The sequence below is a fragment of the Entelurus aequoreus genome, linkage group LG23, assembly GCF_033978785.1.
Source record: "Entelurus aequoreus isolate RoL-2023_Sb linkage group LG23, RoL_Eaeq_v1.1, whole genome shotgun sequence".
NCBI lineage: Eukaryota > Metazoa > Chordata > Actinopteri > Syngnathiformes > Syngnathidae > Entelurus > Entelurus aequoreus.
In genome coordinates, this window is record NC_084753.1 from 17,151,060 (window position 1) to 17,174,890 (window position 23,831).

General features: G+C 38.2%; 1 protein-coding gene across 3 annotated transcripts in view; it reads left to right on the forward strand.

Moving 5' to 3' along the window:
- The window catches only part of aven (apoptosis, caspase activation inhibitor), a 132,798-nt gene that overhangs the window by 73,575 nt on the left and 35,392 nt on the right, over positions 1 to 23,831 (forward strand). For all 3 annotated transcript variants that reach the window (XM_062034340.1, XM_062034342.1, XM_062034341.1), the window contains exon 3: positions 18,270 to 18,340. In XM_062034340.1, the coding sequence (XP_061890324.1) occupies positions 18,270 to 18,340 (71 nt within the window). The remainder of the gene's footprint in view (positions 1 to 18,269; positions 18,341 to 23,831) is intronic.

The following is a 23,831-nucleotide window of genomic DNA, read 5'->3' on the forward strand; positions in this document are numbered from 1 at the left end:
CAGGCTAGCGGTCCACCCCGGAGCAGAGTAGAAAAGAAAAAAAAGAAACGGCAGATCAACTGGTCTAAAAAGGGAGTCTATTTAAAGGCTAGAGTATACAAATGAGTTTTAAGATGAGACTTAAATGCTTCTACTGAGGTAGCATCTCTAACTTTTACCGGGAGGGCATTCCATAATATTGGAGCCCGAATAGAAAACGCTCTACAGCCCGCAGACTTTTTTTTGGCTCTGGGAATCACTAATAAGCCGGAGTTCTTTGAACGCAGATTTCTTGCCGGGACATATGGTACAATACAATCGGCAAGATAGGCAGGAGCTTGACCGTGTAGTATTTTATACGTAAGTAGTAAAACCTTAAAGTCGCATCTTAGGTGCACAGGAAGCCAGTGCAAGTGAGCCAGTATAGGCGTAATATGATCCAACTTTCTTGTTTTTGTCAAAAGTCTAGCAGCCGCATTTTGTACCATCTGTAATCTTTTAATGCTAGACATAGGGAGGCCCGAAAATAAAACGTTACAGTAATCGAGACGAGATGTAACGAACGCATGGATAATGATCTCAGCATCGTTTGTGGAAAAAATGGAACGAATTTTAGCGATATTACGGAGTTGAAAGAAGGCCGTTTTAGTAACACTCTTAATGTGTGACTCAAACGAGAGAGTTGGGTCGAAGATAATACCCAGATTCTTTACCGAGTCGCCTTGTTTAATTGTTTGGTTGTCAAATGTTAAGGTGGTATTATTAAATAGATGTCGGTGTTGAGCCGGACCGATAATCAGCATTTCCGTTTTCTTAGCGTTGAGTTGCAAAAAGTTAGCGGACATCCATTGTTTAATTTCATTAAGACACGCCTCCAGCTGACTACAATCCGGCGTGTTGGTCAGCTTTAGGGGCATGTAGAGTTGGGTGTCATCCGCATAACAGTGAAAGCTAACACCGTATTTGCGTATGATGTCACCCAGCGGCAGCATGTAAATACTAAAGAGTGCAGGGCCAAGAACCGAACCCTGGGGAACTCCGCACGCCACCCCAACATAGTCCGAGGTCACATTGTTATGGGAGACACACTGCATCCTGTCAGTAAGATAAGAGTTAAACCAAGACAAGGCTAAGTCTGACATCCCAATACGCGTTTTGATACGCTCTAATAAAATATTATGATCAACAGTATCGAAAGCGGCGCTAAGATCAAGAAGCAGCAACATAGATGACGCATCAGAATCCATCGTTAGCAATAGATCATTAGTCATTTTTGCGAGGGCTGTCTCCGTAGAGTGATTTGCCCTGAAACCGGATTGAAAAGGTTCACAGAGATTGTTAAACACTAAGTGTTCATTTAGCTGTTGTGCGACAATTTTTTCGAGGATTTTCGAGATAAACGGAAGGTGGGACACCGGCCGGTAGTTCACCATGAGGTCAGGATCGAGGTTAGGTCTTTTGAGTAGAGGATGAATAACCGCTTTTTTGAATGCTAGGGGAACAGTACCAGAGGAAAGTGATAAGTTTATAATATTTAACACTGATGGACCTAATAAAACAAAAAGCTTCTTGATAAGTTTCCCAGGAATTGGGTCAAGTAAACATGTTGTTTGTTTTGTCCCATTTACACATTTTAACAATTCCTCCAATGTTATTTCATAAAAGAGGGAGAAACTATTTTGGAGGGCAGTGTCTGTTGTATATACAGTCGTATCTGTGTTAATAGAACCCAGTTGTAGCTGAGATGCATTGTCTTTAATCTCTTTTCTAATTACTTAAATTTTCTTATTAAAGAAATTCATAAAGTCATCTGCTGAGTGGGTGGAGCTACTGGGAGGAGTCCCTTGTTGGGTTAGCGATGCTACTGTATATATATATATATATATATATATATATATATATATATATATATATATATATATATATATATATATATATATATATATATATGAAGCCTTAAATGCATTGGCGAAAAAGTGAATTTGGTGTCCTTGTCTCCATCTTTGTTACATTGTTGAAATCAAATGTTGGCAAAGTCCAAACGACTACCTGTGTGTGTCGCCAAAGTATCCACTTCCTGTGCCAAGTTCATTCTTGATACATCTCAACTTTTGCCCTGAAAAGGGGCATATGGCAGGTTTTTGTGCATATGCAAGCTTGATACATAAGGACCCCAGGTCATCAATATATTAGATATACAATGACATGTACATTATCTTTAAAATCAGCGTCCAGGAAATATGAATTTTTATATCATTTGTGCGTGTATAAGGTCACACGTCTTCTGCTGGACAAAATGAAACCACACTCATACAGTAAGTCACTTATTTATTTTGTTAAATATGGTTTAAAAAAGTAAATAACACACATTTCTTGTATGAAACAAACCAGAAAGCCCACAAACAAATGCCAAAGCTAGGATTTTTCACTTTCTCAATTCTGATTAATTTGTTGTTTTGATTTGTTTACAGTGTCAACATTTCTGCTCTTTCATTTATTTTATTTATTTGCTGTATTTTTCCAGTTTTATTCTATTTATTTCTACAATTCTAAAACAAAAATTCTACAATGACCGTTTTTTATGTATTTTACAAAAAAAATTACGCCTCCCTTCAGAATTCAACATATTTAATTGACTCAGAAGTCTAGAAAGAAGTTAACCGTTGATAATACTTATTTTTTTATTGCCAATTAATGATGCGGAGAAATTTTCACCACCGAAACGGCACGTTTCTTTAAAGCCCCACCTAAGAACTTTCAGTTTTGGTTGATTTTGGCCGCGCAAGTGGACCAAAGCGGTAGTGTTTCGCCAGAAGGAAGACCACACTTTACATTTTTGGTTTGCATTAATCCCATTGTTTTCTATTTAGACAGAACTTTTGAGTTTGTTGCGTGGCTGTCGTGTCAGTGTGGAACTGCGAACTAACAAGATGGTGGCTATTTATTGCTAATAGGCAAATTTCCGATAGCTAACATTAGCATTAGCATTTTGATTTGAGCATTGAAAGGTACTTATTAGTCCAGCAGGAACAGAGCCAAGGCAGCATCAGTCAAAAAATCCCTCCTCATATTTGACCTTAAGTCAGCGAGTGAGAGCCGGGGCAATGTTGATCCTTGACTGTCTTTTTATCCAGGTAGCCTCTCTTTTTATTTTTTTGTCTCCTCAGACAAAACCTTTTGTTTGTTTGGTTGTTTTGTAGCTTCTGCCATGATAGCAGTAATTGCTTGTAGGCGTTTTTCTTCTTCTTTTAGTTTTCTGTTGGCACGTAGGCGTTTGCAGTGACTTCCGTCTTTGCAAAGAATGGGGGAAGGGGATGAGGTATGCCGTAAAGCAAGTCAGCACATTTGTAGTTTTTTGTGTGGCAGGGATCCTGCCACACTCCTCAGTCTCGCTAAGTGCCAGTGAAAGCGATACAGACTCCCTCGGGCCATGACGGAGGTGTCATTCAACCAGTTGTAAGTCCATGTATCATCCCAAAAGTTGTGAAAATATTTTATGAAGGTTGAAATGTTACTTAATGCTACTTTAATAAATTTCATTTCGGTGCATTCCTACTGCCAAATCACAACAAAAGTTGTCTCAAGGCACTTTACGTATGTGCCAAGACTGGGGATGGGTACCGTTGACATTTGAACCGATACAGTACCGGTTGTACTTCCAAGACATTAAATGACAGTGCTATATAGGCTATCTATGGTATGTTGTCTAACTAGGAAGTAGCTTTTTTGAGGAAGCAGAATGTGTTTTTTTGTGCCCTACCAAGTATTAATACTGTATGTATTGTGCTCAGCTGTTTGATGTATTGTGCTCAGCTGTTTGATTGTAACATCCCTGACTGCTGCTTCAGTGATTGTTTATGTGAGACGGTGTTTATTCTACAAAGGTATTGAAATATGGCACTGCTTGAATCTACTTGAATCGATATTCGTCAGTACCGATGGAATTTGGTCGGTGTTTATAAAAGTACCGAATTCCGTACCTATCCCTAGCTAAGACAAAGCATGGTCTTGGACCTAAAAACAAACTTATTCCCACTATGAGCCACTATTGTTGGTGACTTAAGGCAAGGGAAAAACTCCCACTAAGAAAGAAAGTTCAAACGAGACCAAGACTGAGTGTGGGTTGACCATCTGCCTTAGTTGAGATGGAGACACATTGTGTTATTTTATTGGTCAAATACTAACATCATGCGAATTGGACTTTTGAGGGTTCACTGTGCTTTAGTTTTACGTCTGCCGTTCTGTTAATATAAAAACACCCCTTTGAGGAATCCACAAAATCTATTTATGTCGGCCAGAAAATGTTGATGGAACTAGGGGAAGAGATGGCAGAAGTACATCTTATATTTTCTTTGGCTCACTTTGCTTTAGTCTTTGCACACATCTCAAGCCTTTGTGTTGTTTTTATTTTTTTGGAAGTTTGACAGAAGATTCTTGTTGTTGCCATGGCTTTGTTGGTGCCTGCGGAGGACCTGAGAATATATTTTCATGGCCAAAGAGAGGTCAGGGTGACACAAGGCTCCGATAGTGTAGGAAGTAGGTTGCCAATCAAAGAAGGTGCAACAGGAAGAGGATGAGATAGTGGCTAAATAGCTATTAAAAAGGTGTAGAAAACGTAACATGGGAGTTGAAGACCGCTGACATTTTTTTTTTCATTTGCCTGAAAATTTCCCATCTGCCCTTTTATGCAAAGCAATGCAACTCAGAATCATGAGGAACTAAAAGCAAAATAAATGAGTCCAGGCACCTCTGAGACATTGTATGCTGAAACCTGGAGCGTCCCCATTAACAGTCAAGTGGCGATGATAGGATTTCAACAACACACTTCTTCAATATTCATTCACTTGATGTCATGTGCCACATAAATGAGAAACGAGAAGGCCCGTCTCATTCTCTAATTGCATCTGAGGATATTTGACACTAATTCAGGAATGGCTCTGCAGTATTAACATTGTAATGAGCCCAATACGGGCATTATTCAGCTTTCGAAGTTTTGGTTTAAGACAGGGGTAGGGAACTTATGGCTCTAGAGCCAGATGTGGCTCTTTTGATGACTGCATCTGGCTCTCAGATTAATCTTAGCTGACATTGCTTAACACAATAAGTAATGAATAATTCCACTGGTAATCAGTGTTAACAATAACGTTCAAAATATAAAACATTCTCATGCATTTTAATCCATCCATCCATTTCTACCGCGCCTGTTCAAGAAGTAGCATTAATGGTAAGAAGTATTTTATTCATTATTAGTTAGCTTCAGAATAAAAATGTTATTAAAAAGAATAACAAACGTGGTATACTCTAATGTTGGTCTTATTTAAAAATGCACTCATTTAGTTGTATTCAGTGTTAAAAAACATTATATGGCTCTCACGGAAATACATTTGAAAATATTTGGCTTCCATGGCTCTCTGAGCTAAAAATGTTCCCGACCCCTGGTTTAAGATATAGATCAAACAAACCAAAAAAATCTGCCCACCACTCTGTATAACGTGGATATCATGTCTCTTGTGCAGGTACACCAACAACACCATTCACCAAAATCTATCAAAACCTAAAAATTAAAAAAAACAATATTGAATTAAATTGAGTGCAGTCACAAAATACTGTTCTGTCCTGCTCTGTGATTACCGACTATTATTGTCATCGACTATCCTCCCGATTAATCGACTAATGTAATTATGAAGCGTACATCTATTCAGTGGCTCTAATTTAGCCATCTGCTTTTGAATTTATCTTCAGATTATTTTATGCATGTGCTAACTAACAAAGATAAGTCCTTACCCAATATTCAATAAATCAATTAACCAAACGATAAATGAAGAGGAAGTCTGTATCTTTTCCAGCGTCTATAACCACCATATACTGTACATGCATTGCTTTGCGGTCACTCGTTTGCATACAGTAGGGAAGAGATTCATATTCCTGGGTGAATTTCATGTGAGTGGGGGGCTTTTGCAACAACACATTATCAGTAGGGTAAAACTAGCCTGTCACCCCTTCCTACTGTACGTTTTTAATTGTGAATGTTAAATGCGCCATAAAAGGACTACAGATGGAAATTAGCATGGTGCTAAATCTGGTGCAGCCATCTTCTTAATGTAACTCCACATTGTCCTTCAAATGAACAAATACAATAATAATAAAAAAATTTTTATAAGGCGCCTTTCTGGGCACTCAAGGACACCGTACAAAATCACAACAATTAAATCAAATTGGATAAAAAACAACAACAACAAAAATAGAGAAGAAAAGATGATTGCAATGAATAGGCAGTCAGGAATAGGTGTGTTTTGAGTCTTGATTTGAAGAGGGATATTGATAGATTGATAGATATTGAATATATATATATTTTATATATATATATATATATATATATATATATATATATATATATATATATATATATATATATATATATATATATATATATATATATATATATATATATATATAAAATATAAATAAATATATCATATATATATATAATATATATATATATTATATATATATATTATTATATAATACATATATTATATATATATATATAATATATATATATATAATATATATATATCTATCAATATATATATATATCAATATATCTTATATATATATATATATATATAAGATATATTGATATATATATATTGATAGATATATATATATTATATATATATATATTATATATATATATAATATATGTATTATATAATAATATATATATATAATATATATATATATTATATATATATATGATATATTTATTTATATTTTATATATATATATGTATATATATATATATATATATTATATTTTATATATATATATATATATTATATTTTATATATATATATATATATTATATTTTATATATATATATATATATATATATATATATATATATATATATAAGATATATTGATATATATATAATATATATAAGATGTATTGATAGATATTGAATCTAAGTTGCGAAGGTCTGGTGGTAAAGAGTTCCAAAGATGTGGGACAGAGCGGCTGAAAGCTCGGGCACCCATGGTGGACAGTTTAAATAAAGGGACAGTGAGATGGATGGATGAAGAGGATCTTAGGGAACGTGAGGGTGTGGCGACATGGATCAGGTCAGAGAGACAAGATGGAGAGAGGTTATGGATGGCTTTGAAAGTGAGGAGAATTATTTTAAAGTGGATGCGATGTTTGATGGGTAGCCAGTGGAGTTGCTGCAGAACAGGGGTGATGTGCTGGATTGAAGAGGTTTTGGTGATTATCCGGGCTGGAGAGTTCTGGAGAAGCTGAAGTTTGTGAAGTGACTTGTGAGGGAGACCAAACAGGAGAGAGTTGCAGTAGTCCAGGCGAGAGGTGACCAGGCTATGGACTAGTATGGCAGCAGTATAAACAACATACAAATGTATGCTGTTGTTTTTTCTGTTTTTTGTTTTTTTAAACATTTGTTTATTGGATTTTTGACATACATAGTCCAGAAATACAATTAGACATTGGTCAAATGTTATTTTTTTCTCCCCCAAACAAGTAACCCCCAAAAATGTTGGCTAACAAGCTGTCTATCTTTAGGAGGAGAGTTGAAGATCACATCCCCCAGAGTCTGACATGAGTCTGCTTTTTAAGTACCAGTAGAGTGGAAAAACAAGTTGCTTCTGTATTGAAGCTATTATCATACATGACTGATTTATGACACCAAAAGACTTCCAAAGTTTGCGAATAAATAGATATGATCAAAATCATAACAATCTCGCAGGGATTCCTGAGACATTTTAAGAGATTATGAGGAAGCCAGTCACGTGATCGTCTGGCGTCGCATTAGCAACCAAAGATCCCTTCCCCATCAGCAACAATGCTAATCAAGCAGACTTTGTGAGAGCCAACAACAATTACTTTTGGAAAAATTACGATCCAGGACCTTATATTTTTGAGCTCGAACACAAAGTGGATGAGCAATAAGTTTTAGAAGCCGAGTGATGGATGCAGTTTCATTGTGACACTAGCATCCGCAGCATTGCAATGTGCTAAACATACAAACTAACAATAACAAACCAGAATAAAACAGATAATATTTCCACTCTCGCTGGGATGCCGACCGATGGGACGCTCACATAATTCCGTGTAAAGATTCAATCGCAATCCTCACTAAGGGTTAAAAAAAGTTCCTGCAGGAAGCATCTTGCGGGTTCTATTTCGCCATCTCGGGGGATGTCAAAGTCGACCAGACTGTCAGACCATGGCCACATTTGTCTACTACCATGTGAGAGATTAATTAATTATGATCTAGAATTTACTTTTAACAAGTTTGAGACGAAGCAGAAGCAGCCGCCGTCTCAGTGTGTCAACAATAGGCCATTTAGCCACACATTTTAAAGACAAAATGAACACATCTCGGATTAAATCATTACACTAAAATACTATAGATAAAATGCAATATTATTATGCGTGTTATTGGTCTTTAATGTTTCCGTGCGTCCTGTCACGATGAACACAAATTTCTTTCAAAAAATTGTAAGTTTTCAAAAATGTTTTAGTTGGCATTGTAACTATACTCGTAAGGAATAATAACAATAAAAACAAGAACTGTTGTATCTCAAAGGGATTAGGTTAGGCAAGGCACATTTATTTTAGAGCACAATTTGTATGCATGTCAATTCAAAGTGCATTACAGATGTAAAAAATTACAAGAAGGTCAGCAAAATCATTAGTGAAAATAAAATCATCATGAAAATAATTCGGAATATTGTAATCTGCTTTTTTTTACCTTTAAAAAAAGCTAAGTGGTAGTTGTTTTGTTGAGATATTAGCATATATTGACCTACGTACTATTGGTCATGACAGGCTTGGACTATATGTCCCTGTGTTTTGTAATGTCTCCTTTCCAGAGCTCTTATTTTCACTTCCACTTCCTGTTTTTTTTCCTTTAGTCACCTGTTCTCCAGTCTGACCACCGACTTCTTCACCTGTCCCCGATTAGCAATCAAGGCACACCTGTTCCTGGTTGCCAATCATGTGGTTTCATTTGCAATCTTAAAGGAACTCCTACACCCACAAACCGTTTGCAGAGGTTGCAGATGTGACTGTGGAGCAAAATGTACACCAAAGCATAGCGAGTACAAATCTAGACTACAAGGAAGTGCTAAATGTAGATTAGAGTCATCATTGGTCCCCTTTTAAATTGAGATGTTAATGTGGGAAAACATTTTTTATCGAAAATCAATACGAAGATACTGTGGATATTAGGGTTGTACGGTATGCCTGTATTAGTATAGTACCACAATACTAATGAATCATACTCGGTACTATACCGCCTCTAAAAAGTACCGGTCCCTCACCCCTTGCACTCCCTGTCGTCGTTACGCCGTGTCATTGTTGGTTTTACAAGCAGAGGAGCATGTTCGGCAGCGCACAATCATGGAGTACTTACAAGCAGACACAGTGTGTAGACAGAAAAGGGAGAATGGACGCATTTTGGCTAACTAACGATAAAGGTGAAGTTATAACACTGAAACGCCCTCAGGAAGAGGTGCTTTAAGACAGTGGTCCCCAACCACCGGGCCACTGCCCGGTACCGGTCCGCGGACCGATTGGTACCAGGAAAAAAATATATATATATATATTTTTTTTTTAAATTAAATCAACATAGAAAAACACATTTTATACATTATATATCAATGTAGATCAATACAGTTTGCAGGGATACAGCCCGTAAGCACACATGATTGTATTTCTTTATGAAAAAAAGAAAAAAAAAAGAAAAACTTTTTTTTTTTAAATGTCCCCCCCCCCCCCCCCCCCGTTCCGTGGGACAAATTTTCAAGCGTTGACCGGTCCGCAGCTACAAAAAGGTTGGGGACCACTGCTTTAAGACATGGATAGCTAGCTAGCGGCTAAAGTCTGTCTGCAGTGTTGTAGCGAATTCTAAATCACTAATCTTTGCCTCCATGGCGACAAATAAAGTACGTTTCTTACAAGTATCATCCCTACAGGATGAGGATTAGCTAAACATGCTTCACTACACACCGTAGCTCACCGGCGTCACCGCTAATGACGCCGTTCCTGAATGTAAACAAACGCCATTGGTGGATCTACACCTAACATTCACTGTAATGATACCAACCACAGGAGTGTATCTAGTCGATACTATTATGATTATATTGATTCTTTTTAGCATCACAAAATCTGCTTTCGGTTTTTTTTAAATTTATGTTTATGAACTCAGGAAATATGTCGCTGGACACATGAGGACTTTGAATATGACCAATGTATGATCCTGTAACATCCAAAACTAATGTAAAGTATCAAACAACAGAAGAATAAGTGATTATTACATATTAACAGAAGTGTAGATACAACATGTTAAAGATATTAACAGTAAATGAACAAGTAGATTAAAAATAATACATTTTTTACCACTTGTACTTAATAATGTTGACAAACTAATAGAATGATAAATGACACAATATGTTACTGCATATGTCAGCAGACTAAATTAGGAGACTTTGTTTGTTTACTTACTACTAAAAGACAAGTTGTCGTATGTTCACTATTTTATTTAAGGACAAACTTGCAATAAGAAACATATGTTTAATTTACTCTAAGCCTTTTTTAAAAAAAAAATAAAGCCAATAATGCATTTTTTTTGTGGTCCCCTTTATTTAGAAAAGTATTGAAAAATACTGAAAAGTATCGAAATACCGGTACCGGTACCAAAATATTGGTATCGGGTAGGGATGTCCCGATCCAGGTTTTTGCTCTTCCGATCTGATACCGATATTGTTTTTGCACTTCCGATCCGATACCGATACTGACCGATACCGATACTTACCGATACTGGCCTATCCGAGCATGTATTAAAGTTTAAAGTTATTTAGCCTACTTAGTTGTCAGAATCATGTTTAAAAGGGTTTTAGTACTCTTGATAACAACTAGCCAGCTGAATTAGGGGAGTTTGAATAATACACAATGGTTGGTAACAAGAAACTGACCTGTTTATTCAAGGATAAACACAAAATAGACAAAATTATACATGACAAACAGAAATGGCATCATTGAACTAGGGCTGGGCGATATGGCCTTTTTTTAATATTGCGATATTTTAAGGCCATATTGCGATACACGATATATATCTCGATATTTTGCCTTAGCCTTGAATGAACACTTGATGCATATAATCACAGCAGTATGATGTTTCTATGTGTTTTGATTGATTGATTGAGACTTTTATTAGTAGGTTGCACAGTGAAGTACATATTTCGTACAATTGACCACTAAATGGTAACACCCGAATAAGTTTTTCAACTTGTTTAAGTCGGGGTCCACTTAAATTGATTCATGATACAGATATATACTATCAGATATATACTATCATCATAATACAGTTATCACACAAGATAATCACATTGAATTATTTACATTATTTATAATCCGGGGTGTGGAGGGGGGTGCCAGATGTAAGTGTCAAAAAGACAGCCAAAAGAGTTTGATATGAGAATAAATCTAAAGTTAAAATATAGGGTAGAAATGCACCCATTTGCAGGAAAAGTAGTCTTGATTTTCAAAATTGTCTTTCAAGGCTTGCATGTCTACATTAAAACATTCTTCTTCATACTGCATTAATATATGCTACTTTTAAACTTTCATGCAGAGAAGGAAATCACAACTAAAAAAATCACTAATTTTTTCATACGGTGTTGATGTGGAAATTTTTGCCTCGGCATTTTGATGGTATGGGCGTGTGGCACCGAATGGAGATAAGCGTCTCGACAGACGTTACAATATTTGAACAATGATGACGAAAACTGTTTTCTCTGTCGTGTCCGTGTGTCGAAAATTGTTATGCGCTTCTTTTTTTATTTGATTTTGTGCGTGGCATATAATGCTATGCGCAGAGGACGCTTGAGCAGTGCGCAATTGCACAGGCGCGCACCTTAGAGGGAACGTTGCTCGCACGGCTGCGCTAGCATCACAGCTAACGTTAGCCATGCTGCTACCTCTCTGCTCGGGGAGGGCGTATACGTATGTGACGTATGACGTGACAGTTTGTGACGTGTGTAAGAAGGTGCGCTTGCTGTCTGTGAGAGGGAGACAGAAAAGAGTGAGAACTTAGAGCCTGTCGTGTAATGCCAGCAGCGAAAAGCAACTGCGTGAGAATCCACACACCTGTGGATGTGTTGAAGGTGTGCTGGAAAATGCGGAACGGAAATTAGGGAGCAGCAGAAAAGTGGAATGTATTATTTAAATCGGTGCGTTGGAAAACACGGACCGGAGTTTAAAAAAAAAACTGGATCTGCATCAGCATTTTCCCATGCCTTGCGATACGCATTTTTTGGCAAATATCGGCATCCGATCCAAATATCGGATCGGGACATCCCTAGTATCGGGACAACACTAATGGATATAAAATGTTATTTTTCCATAGGAACAGACGGATTTTCAAGCGAGTTTTCTTCCTGTCACTCACGCACACGTGACCTGGAGAGATGCCACTTGAAATAGGCAAAGGTTGGGCACACAGATGAGAATTTATGATGTCAATTTTAAGAATATAGCAGAGTCATCAAACTGTCAAGCGGCTTATAAATACATCGTTGTTGTTCTTTAGCGACAGCTGTTCCAAGGCCCAACGTCGCCGTCACATCAAGCTGACATTCAACCTTCAGAAGGCTTCTTTTCCTACGTCTTTTTTTTCTTCTTTTTTCTTCCTATTCACGGCGAGAGACAAAAGCCTTCCCGCATCCCCTCCTTGTTGACCCCCATCAGTCCCTGTGTAGCAAAGCAATCAAGGACAACCACAGATGGTCCTGAGCGACAGAAATACTCGGAGCAGTACGTCCGCAGTATTAGGCACGCTGGGCAGGCTGCGACCCACCGCCGTTCTTCTGGCAGGTCTCCAGCTGAGCGTCCATCTGCGTTTGTCACGTTGACCTGTGTCTGCTGTTTGTGGCTCCGCCCTGACGTTTCCACCTGCTGATTGTTCAGCGTCATTAGTCTTTATTCGTCTTTTTAATCCAGTTTGTCCTTCTGCCTTTGCATGGCATGCCGAGCCAACTTGCTTCTTTGTGGCTCACGGTCTTTAAGGCCGCAATGGCTGGTTTTTGATGACCACTAGTTCATTGAGCGTTCATTACTCATCCTGCCCTGCAGGCTGTTGACTTTATATTATATTGTACACGAGCTGTGTCTCGAAACACTTAATAGTAGGTGAGTCAGTGCGTGACTCAAGGGGCAACAACAATGGGATTCGATTTCTTCACACCGACGTTCACATTAATGTGGTTGTGTCCCCCAAAAAAGGTTTTCTTTATTCTTTCATTTATTTTTTACAACCCGCCATATAGATATAAATTCCACGGCATAATGGCTTCGACCTTAACCAAAAGAGTGGAAAAAAAGATTAGTTTTTGACGAGCTGTTACCTTTTGTATGTCAGAAAACGTATTGATTGAAACACAACAGAAACTTAAAGGCAATGTTTTAACCAGGGATGTACCGTGTTTTTCGGACTATAAGTCACAGTTTTTTTCATAGTTTGGCCGGGGGTGCGACTTATACTCAGGAGCGACTTATGTGTGAAATTATTAACACATTACCGTAAAATATCAAATAATATTATTTAGCTCATTCTCGTAAGAGACTAGACGTATAAGATTTCATGGGATTTAGCGATTAGGAGTGACAGATTGTTTGGTAAACGTATAGCATGTTCTACATGTTATAGTTATTTGAATGACTCTTACCATAATATGTTACGTTAACATACCAGGCACGTTCTCAGTTGGTTATTTATGTGTCATATAACGTACACTTATTCAGCCTGTTGTTCACTATTCTTTATTTATTTTAAATTGCCTTTCAAATGTCTATTCTTGGTGTTGGGTTTTATCAAATAAATTTCCCCAAAAAATGCGACTTATACTCCAGTGCGACTTATAAATGTTTTTTTCCTTCTTTATTGTGCATTTTCGGCCGGTGCGACTTATACTCCGGAGCGACTTATACTCCGAAAAATACAGTAATCATATGAACATTATGATTATTGTAACCAAAATTATCGGTGTTGGCGAATATGCTCATAATGTATCTATTTTGGTACCGGTACCAAAATATATTTCAATACATTTCAAAATAAAGAGGACCACAAAAACATTTCATTATTGACTTATTAGAACAGAAAATGTTATGATACATTACACATGTGTTTATTATTGCAATCAATTAACAATGTTGGCATTAAATAACAGTGAACATACTTGTCTTTTAGTAGTAAGTAAGCAAACAAAGGCTCCTAATAGGCTGCCGACATATGTAGTAACATATTGTGTATCATTCTATTATTTTGTGAAAATTATGAGGGATTATTAATCTATTTGTTCATTTACTGTTCATGTTCTACCTACACTTCTGTTAAAATGTAATACATAAGTTTTTGAGTGATACTTCATATTTGGGTATCAATCCAATACCAAGTAGTTACAGGATCATACATTGGCCATAATTCAAGTTTTTCTGTGCCCATGGACATATTTCCTGAGTTTATAAACAATGAAATATCACAAAAGATTTTGTGATAAAAAAAAATATCGATGTAATCGACTATATACGGCACTTGTACTTGGTATCAGTCAATGTATGTTTACATTGAGGAGCACTAGCTTGCTGTTAGTGGTTAGCTATTGTATCCTCATACGATGTGTAGTGAAGCATGTTTAGCTATTCCTCGTCCTGCAGGGATGTTACTTGTAAGAAACGTACTTTATTTGTCGCCATAGCAGGAAGTATTAGTTATTTAGAAGTAGGTAAAACACTGCAGATAGACATTAGCCACTAGTTAGCTAGCCATGTTTTAAAGCACCTCTTGCAGAGCGACGCTTCAGTGCTATAGCTTTACATTTATCGTTCGTTTTTAAGCCAAAATGCGTCTATTCTCCTTTCGCCGTTTCCACAATGTGTCTGCTTGTAAGTACACCATGAGTGTGCGTTGCCTAACATGCGCCTCTGCTCATTTTACCAGCAATGCCACCACGTGATGACGACAAAAAGTACCGGTATTTTTCGAAGGCAGTATAGTACCGTTTTTAGTTCATTAGAACTGCAGCACTTTATAACCCTAATCTATACACAAACTGAAATATTTTAACCAAGTTTTATTATATATAACAAGCGGTAGAAAATGGATGGATGAATGGATATATATGTGTGTATATGTATATATTTATTGTTCTGGATTATCAAGAGACATATTTTTGAGTGTCTTAAAGTTTTTTAGTTAGTTTTTTTCATTTTAATTTGTAAAAGTTTTAGATTATTTATTTTATTGATGAAGGCAAATTGAGTGTTCACTTTGCTGCACATCTTAGCCGCGCTCACCCTTTAGAGCACAGCTGTAAATTGCTGGCACTGAATCTACAGAACCAAATTTTTCTCAGATTTTTCTGTTTACATTTTCACACTTTGCACTGTTTTTTTTACACTTTATTCAACATTTCTTACATGTTCTTTATTTTTACACCTTCATTTTAAGAGGTTATTAAGTGTTCAATGTAATTTTAGATTTTTGTTTACATTTTTGTTTACATTTCCTTTCCTTTCTGCCTTGATAGCTGAGGGATTATAATCAGAGTAAGGCTATATTTTAGATACAAATATTGCCATTTAATATATGTTTTTACCTGGTTCTTCTTTCTGATAGCTCATAAAAAATATCAATAATTATCGATTGAAATAAAACACTTATATCGTGATACAGTTTTCAGTCATATCGCCCAGCCTTAATGAAAACTACGCTCGTGCGTAACACGCACATTAGCTTTGTGGGTTGTTAGCTATTGATGGCTGATGTTAGCTATTATTGACTATATATTCTTAAATAACAACGTGACTGCAAATTGTTTGTTGCGGACAGACTGCTTCTGTGTATGTGCACACTCCTTGTGTGGATGTAGCCAGTCGTGTTTTTGTTATATTTCTATGGTTTAAAAAGTGTAAAATTGCCCCTTTTTAAGATGTGATTATTCAACTATCAACTTCACATGATTGACCAAAAGAGTCACTGTATTCGATTATTATGCCCATCATATGTCTTTGGTATAATTTCCATCATTACTCCAATTAAGTTGCCATAGTGATTTTTTTTTTGTTGCTCAATGTTACGTTTATTTAACACGTTATGTACGTAATGTTGATGTTTAGGATTATTTTCTTCTTGCTCCATTTGTTTCTGTTTTAAAATATTTCCAGCATCTGTTTGCTGGCTGTAAATTGACATATTGCTGCTCGCTTTTGGAGATCAGCACAATTATAACAAGAGCTTTAAAGAGCCCTTCAGAGCCGACAGCTAGCGTGTGTTCTTGTTTCACAGTCACTTGTGGCTGATGAGTTCCAGCATGTCTATTCTCACACACACACACACACACACACTCGCTAGCCGCCATCGATGCTGAAAAGATGTTATAAAGTCGGGTCTGTACGATGAACGTGCTTTTGCTGCTCTCTGACTTGTTGACAACACAACCTCGGCGCTTATGTGCTTCCGAGAGCTCTCAGCCTGTTTGTTTTGTAAGCAAAATGGCTGCAAACGTTCACTTCGGACTCTCGAACGTTTACCCAACTCCATTTTTAAAGGTTGACCATTTCAAAGGCAGCTTGGTGCAAATGAACAAAGAAACAGAATGTGTTCAGGGTACCATATTTTTGAGACCGCAAAAGGCGCACCAGATTATAAGGCGCATTAAAGGGGTCATATTATGATTTATTTTGTCTACTTTTAAAACACTTCCTTGTGGTCTACATCAGTGGTCCCCAACCTTTTTGTAGCTGGGGACCGGTCAACGCTTGAAAATTTGTCCCACGGACCGGGAGTGGGTGGATTTTTTATTTATTTATTTATTTTTTCTTTCATAAAGAAATACAATCATGTGTGCTTACGGACTGTATCCCTGCAGACTGTATTGATCTATATTTATATATAATGTATATATTGTGTTTTTTATGTTGATTTAATCAAAAATAAATAAATAAATACATTTTTGCGTGGCCTGGTACCGGCCCGCGGCCCGGTGGTTGGGGACCACTGGTCTACATAACATGTAATGGTAGTTATTTGGTCAAAATGTTGCATAGATTATGTTTTACAGACCATCTTCAAGCCGCTTTTTGACTGTCTCCTCAGGATGCGTCGTTTTGTGGGCGGTCTTTTTTACGTGCCTCCACTTTGACAGTGTCTTCTCACCGTCGTCTTTGTTGCAGTTTTTTAGCGCTTCCATACCGATATAAGTTAGAACTGTACACTACTTTATATTAGAAATGGCAACAGCGGAGGATGAATGCCCCACAAGAAGAGGATAGAGCAAAATGGTTGAATACAATGCGGGCTACAATGGCGGCCTCGCGCACATTTTCAGGACTTATGCAGATCCCAAATACATATCAGCAGGAACCAATAGGTAAGAAAAGTTGATTATGCATAATATTGCAAAACAATACACCAGATAATGTCTCTTAATAGATGCCATTTTTGGGTACTTACACACCATAATAAATAAATGATAAATAAATGATAAATGGGTTATACTTGTATAGCGCTTTTCTACCTTCAAGGTACTCAAAGCGCTTTGACAGTATTTCCACATTCATCCATTCACACACTGATGGCGGGAGCTGCCATGCAAGGCGCTAACCAGCAGCCATCAGGAGCAAGGGTGAAGTGTCTTGCCCAAGGACACAACGGACGTGACTAGGATGGTAGAAGGTGGGGATTGAACCCCAGTAACCAGCAACCCTCCGATTGCTGGCACGGCCACTCTACCAACTTCGCCACGCCGTCCCCGTATGTTGAAACACAGTACACCTGACTACGGTTAACCGTAATGCTCCGACAATTGCTCAAGCGGTGCGGCTCCGTTTTTTGCCAAAGTCGTGCAGATTTTTGAGCGCTGTGTGTTATGTTCTGTATTCTCAATAAAACATCAACATTTTGGTGTTGCTTGCTTACGGATACTTGCTAGCGTCATTTATTGAACCGGTGTCAACTTGCAGTCCACATGTATATCTTGTGTGACTGCCATCTACTGGTCACACTTATCATTACACCATGTACCAAATAAAATTGCTTCGAGGTCAGTAAGCGCAACAAGATTTAATCCGTACATTAGGCGCACCGGCTTATAAGGCGGTTTTTGAGCAAATGAAAGGATTTTAAGTGTGCCTTTTAGTCCACAAAATATGGTACTAGTTTTAGCAGTTCACAAAAATCTCAATCAAGCACTCTCACTTTTTGTCATTCTCAGGAGATTCCTTCACTCAGTTCCGCTTTTCCGAAGAGAAAGATTGGGAGAAGGACACATTTTCATGCAGTCAGGTAAATCCATACTCCTGGCTTTTCTATGGATTTCACCCACTTTGTCAGCCATTGATCGGTTCCCCTAACCCCTAATAGATGCTTGTTTAGGGAGAACATTGTTATCAGTGCAATGTCTGCCTTCTCATCAGATCAGTTAGCGTTTGTGTTCACGCTAAAGATTTCAATTTGTATTGTAATATCCTGTTCGGATACATTATCAGGTCATGTGAAAACCACAAAACGCTCCTTAGTTGCTAAGTTCCACATCTGAAGATGTTTTGCTTGTGGGCAGCAATGTTTTTTAACCAAAGTATACACACATGTGCATGGCGGTCCACTTAAGGTGCGCACTCAAAATTTGTGAAGATTTGAGTCAACACCTTTACCCCAGTGCAAGATTGACTATACAAACTCTTAAGATCCAAAAGGGACACCCTCATTAAAGCGTCATAAATCAGCGAGAATTTTTTATTTTATTTTATTTTTTAGCTTTTAACGCTTGAAATCTTTTAACAACTTCAGCTCTTTCTATTGATATACAATTTGTATTATTTAGTTTGTTTTATGACCTGCACATATGCAATATTTGTACAGATAAGTTGCAGAGTGAAATATTTGAGGTTGGATAATTACAGCCTTGATTTGTTCAATAATTCAAGATAGCCAAATACCATTTTCATAGTATTCAATGGTTTAATGGCAGTTTAACCAATTTACGCTCATCAAAGCTCTGAAAATTATGCTCATGGTTTTCCGTTGGCCTCTGGTGGTTAAGGGGTGCAATTACACTAAAATCAATATTTTGTTGTTTCTCAAACTGCAATAATTTGTTTAATATGTTTTGTATAGAAAGGCATAGTGATAAATCCAGATTCATAGTCTGTTAAAAAATAACAGTTATAATGGGAGTCAATGGGGCCCAAATATTTTTTGTAGAGAAAGTGTGTATACTTTATATTTTTATCTTATATGTATCCTAACAATGTTGTAATCAAAAACACAATGCAATTTTTTTTTTAACACCACTTACCTTCACAAATCATGTCACATAAAACACATGTGATGCCCGTTTTGGGCCTTATGGTTGCACAAGAGTTAAAGTTACAGTGTGTCTTTTGTGGAGAGGAAATTGAAGTCAAACCGACCTTTGGGGTATATTTGTCAAAAGAATAACAGCACAGGCGACACAGTAGGTCAGTAAGTTTGATAAATAAAGCATATTAATAAACTTCTAAAACTCAAGTGTAGGATTTAAAAAATACAACTAATAAAGTGTTCATTTTATTAGTTGCTGTTTAAATCCAGGTTAATACTGCAGTGCTTTTATTTTGAAGCTTACATTACATTACGTTTTAAAGCTGTGTAACTAAACAGTAAATGTGTCGCTAATGTGCTAATAACGAACAAGACATGGCCGTAAAAACAAATCCGTTTTTCATAGAAATCTACCCTCTTAAAGGCCTACTGAAACCCACTACTACAGACCACGCAGTCTGATAGTTTATATATCAATGATGAAATCTTAACATTGCAACACATGCCAATACGGCCGGGGTAACTTATAAAGTGCAATTTTAAATTTCCCGCTAAACTTCCGGTTGGAAACGTCTATGTATGATGACGTATGCGCGTGACGTCACGACGGCAACGGAAGTATTCGTACCCAATGTGTCACCATACAAACTGCTCTGTTTTCATCGAACAATTCCACAGTATTCTGGACATCTGTGTTGGTGAATCTTTTGCAATTTGTTTAATGAACAATGGAGATTGCAAAGAAGAAAGTTGTAGGTGGGATCGGTGTATTAGCGGCTGGCTGTAGCAACACAACAAGGAGTACTTACTTGGATAGCAGACGCGCTAGCCGATGTTAGCCGCCAACCGCATCTGTGATCGGGTGAAGTCCTTCGTCGCGCCGTCGATCGCTGGAACGCAGGTGAGCACGGGTGTTGATGAGCAGATGAGGGCTGGCTGGCGTAGGTGGAGCGCTAATGTTTTTATCATAGCTCTGTGAGGTCCGGTTGCTAAGTTGCTAAGTTAGCTTCAGCGTCGTTAAAAACAGCATTGTTAAGCTTTGCCAGGCTGAGAATTATTAACCGTGTAGTTACATGTCCATGGTTTAATAGTATTGTTGATCTTCTGTCTATCCTTCCAGTCAGGGATTTATTTATTTTGTTTCTATCTGCATTTGAGCCAGATGCTATCACGTTAGCTCAGTAGCTAAAGAGCTTCGCTGATGTATTGTCGTGGAGATAAAAGTCAATCAATCAATCAATCAATGTTTATTTATATAGCCCTAAATCACAAGTGTCTCAAAGGGCTGTACAAGCCACAACGACATCCTCGGTACAGAGCCCACATACGGGCAAGGAAAAACTCACCCCAGTGGGACGTCGGTGAATGACTATGAGAAACCTTGGAGAGGACCGCATATGTGGGTAACCCCCCCCCCCTCTAGGGGAGACCGAAAGCAATGGATGTCGAGTGGGTCTGACATAACATTGTGAAAGTCCAGTCCACAGTGGATCCAACACATCAGCGGGAGTCCAGTCCACAGCGGGGCCAACAGGAAACCATCCCGAGCGGAGACGGGTCAGCAGCGCAGAGATGTCCCCAACCGATGCACAGGCTAGTGGTCCACCCGGGGTCCCGACTCTGGACAGCCAGCACTTCATCCATGGCCACCGGACCTATGCAACTCCCCCTCGCAAGGGACAGGGGAGAAGAGGAGAGAAGAAAAGAAACGGCAGATCAACTGGTCTAAAAAAGGGGGGTCTATTTAAAGGCTAGATTATACAAATGAGTTTTAAGATGGGACTTAAATGCTTCTACTGAGGTAGCATCTCTAACTGTTACCGGGAGGGCATTCCATAGTACTGGAGCCCGAATAGAAAACGCTCTATAGCCCGCAGACTTTTTTTTGGCTCTGGGAATCACTAATAAGCCGGAGTTCTTTGAACGCAGATTTCTTGTCGGGACATATGGTACAATACAATCGGCGAGATAGGCTGGAGCTAAACCGTGTAGTATTTTATACGTAAGTAGTAAAACCTTGAAGTCGCATCTTAAGTGCACAGGAAGCCAGTGCAGGTGAGCCACTATAGGCGTGATATGATCAAACTTTCTTGTTTTTGTCAAAAGCCTTGCAGCCGCATTTTGTACCAACTGTAATCTTTTAATGCTAGACATAGGGAGACCCGAAAATAATACGTTACAGTAATCGAGACGAGACGTAACGAACGCATGAATAATGATCTCAGCATCGCTAGTGGACAAGATGGAACGAATTTTAGCGATATTACGGAGATGAAAGAAGGCCGTTTTAGTAACACTCTTAATGTGTGACTCAAACGAGAGAGTTGGGTCGAAGATAATACCCAGATTCTTTACCGAGTCGCCTTGTGTAATTGTTTGGTTGTCAAATGTTAAGGTGGTATTATTAAATAGATGTTGGTGTCTAGCAGGACCGATAATCAGCATTTCCGTTTTCTTAGCGTTGAGTTGCAAAAAGTTAGCGGACATCCATTGTTTAATTTCATTAAGACACGCCTCCAGCTGACTACAATCCGGCGTGTTGGTCAGCTTTAGGGGCATGTAGAGTTGGGTGTCATCAGCATAACAGTGAAAGCTAACACCGTATTTGCGTATGATGTCACCCAGCGGCAGCATGTAAATACTAAAGAGTGCAGGGCCAAGAACCGAACCCTGGGGAACTCCGCACGTTACCTTGACATAGTCCGAGGTCACATTGTTATGGGAGACGCACTGCATCCTGTCAGTAAGATAAGAGTTAAACCAAGACAAGGCTAAGTCTGACATACCAATACGTGTTTTGATACGCTCTAATAAAATATTATGATCGACGGTATCGAAAGCGGCGCTAAGATCAAGAAGCAGCAACATAGATGACGCATCAGAATCCATCGTTAGCAATAGATCATTAGTCATTTTTGCGAGGGCTGTCTCCGTAGAGTGATTTGCCCTGAAACCGGATTGAAAAGGTTCACAGAGATTGTTAGTCACTAAGTGTTCATTTAGCTGCTGTGCAACAATTTTTTCGAGAATTTTGGAAATAAACGGAAGGTGGGAGACCGGTCGGTAGTTTACCATGAGGTCAGGATCGAGGTTAGGTCTTTTGAGCAGAGGATGAATAACCGCTTTTTTGAATGCTAGGGGAACAGTGCCGGAGGAAAGTGATAAGTTTATAATATTTAACACTGATGGACCTAATAATACAAACAGTTCCTTGATAAGTTTCCCAGGAAGTGGGTCAAGTAAACATGTTGTTTGTTTTATCCCACTTACACGCTGTAATAATTCCTCTGTTATTTCATCAAAAATAGAGAGACTATTTTGGAGGGCAGTGTCCGTCGTATATACAGTCGTATTTGTGTTAATAGAACCCAGTTGTAGCTGGGATGCGTTGTCTTTAATCTCCTTTCTAATGAGTTCAATTTTCTTATTAAAGAAATTCATAAAATCATCTGCCGAGTGGGTGGAGCTACTGGGAGGAGTCCCTTGTTGGGTTAGCGATGCTACTGTACTAAACAGATATTTAGGATCGTTTTTGATGAGGCGGATGAGATTTGAGTAGTATTTAGCTTTAGCTAAGGTAAGCATGCGTTTATAAGTTATTAAACTATCACTCCATGCTTGATGGAAAACCTCAAGTTTAGTCGCGCGCCATTTGCGTTCCAGTTTTCTACATGATAATTTATGAGCTCTAATTTCTTCTGTAAACCATGGGGTGCGCCTTTTAGGGGCCCTTTTTTGCTTTAGCGGTGCTATACTATCAATAATTTCGCGCAAGGCATCGTCAAAGTTGTTAGTGAGGTTATCAATAGAGCCGACATAATTTGGGAATGGTGCCATTACCGAAGGCAGTAGGTCAGCAAGAGTCATCGTTGTGGCAGCATTAATGTTGCGGCCGCTATAGCAGTTATTATTATTATTAGCTTGTTGACAATGAGTCAAAACTTCTAATTTTATAAGGTAATGATCGGACATTACTTTAGTATATGGAAGTATCATAACTTTGGAGGTGGTGACACCCCTGACAAGCACTAGATCTATTGTATTACCGTTGCGATGCGTGGGTTCATGTATTATTTGTGTAAGACCACAGCTATCAATTATGGTTTGGAGCGCCACGCACTGAGGGTCCGATGGGGTATTCATATGGATATTAAAGTCCCCCATTATGATTATATTGTCGGCGTGCGTCACTAGATAAGCAACGAACTCTGAGAATTCACTAATAAAGTCCGAATAGGGCCCAGGGGGGCGATAGATAACAGCCAGGTCGAGAGGTAGCGGTGTGACAGACCTCATAGTAAGCACCTCAAACGATTTATATTTATTATTTAGGTTAGGGGTAAGGTTGAAATTTTCATTGTATATTAGTGCGACACCCCCCACCCCTTTTAAGAGGACGGGCAACATGCGCATTCGTATAGTTAGGAGGAGATGCCTCATTGAGCGCAAAAAATTCGTCTGGTTTGAGCCAGGT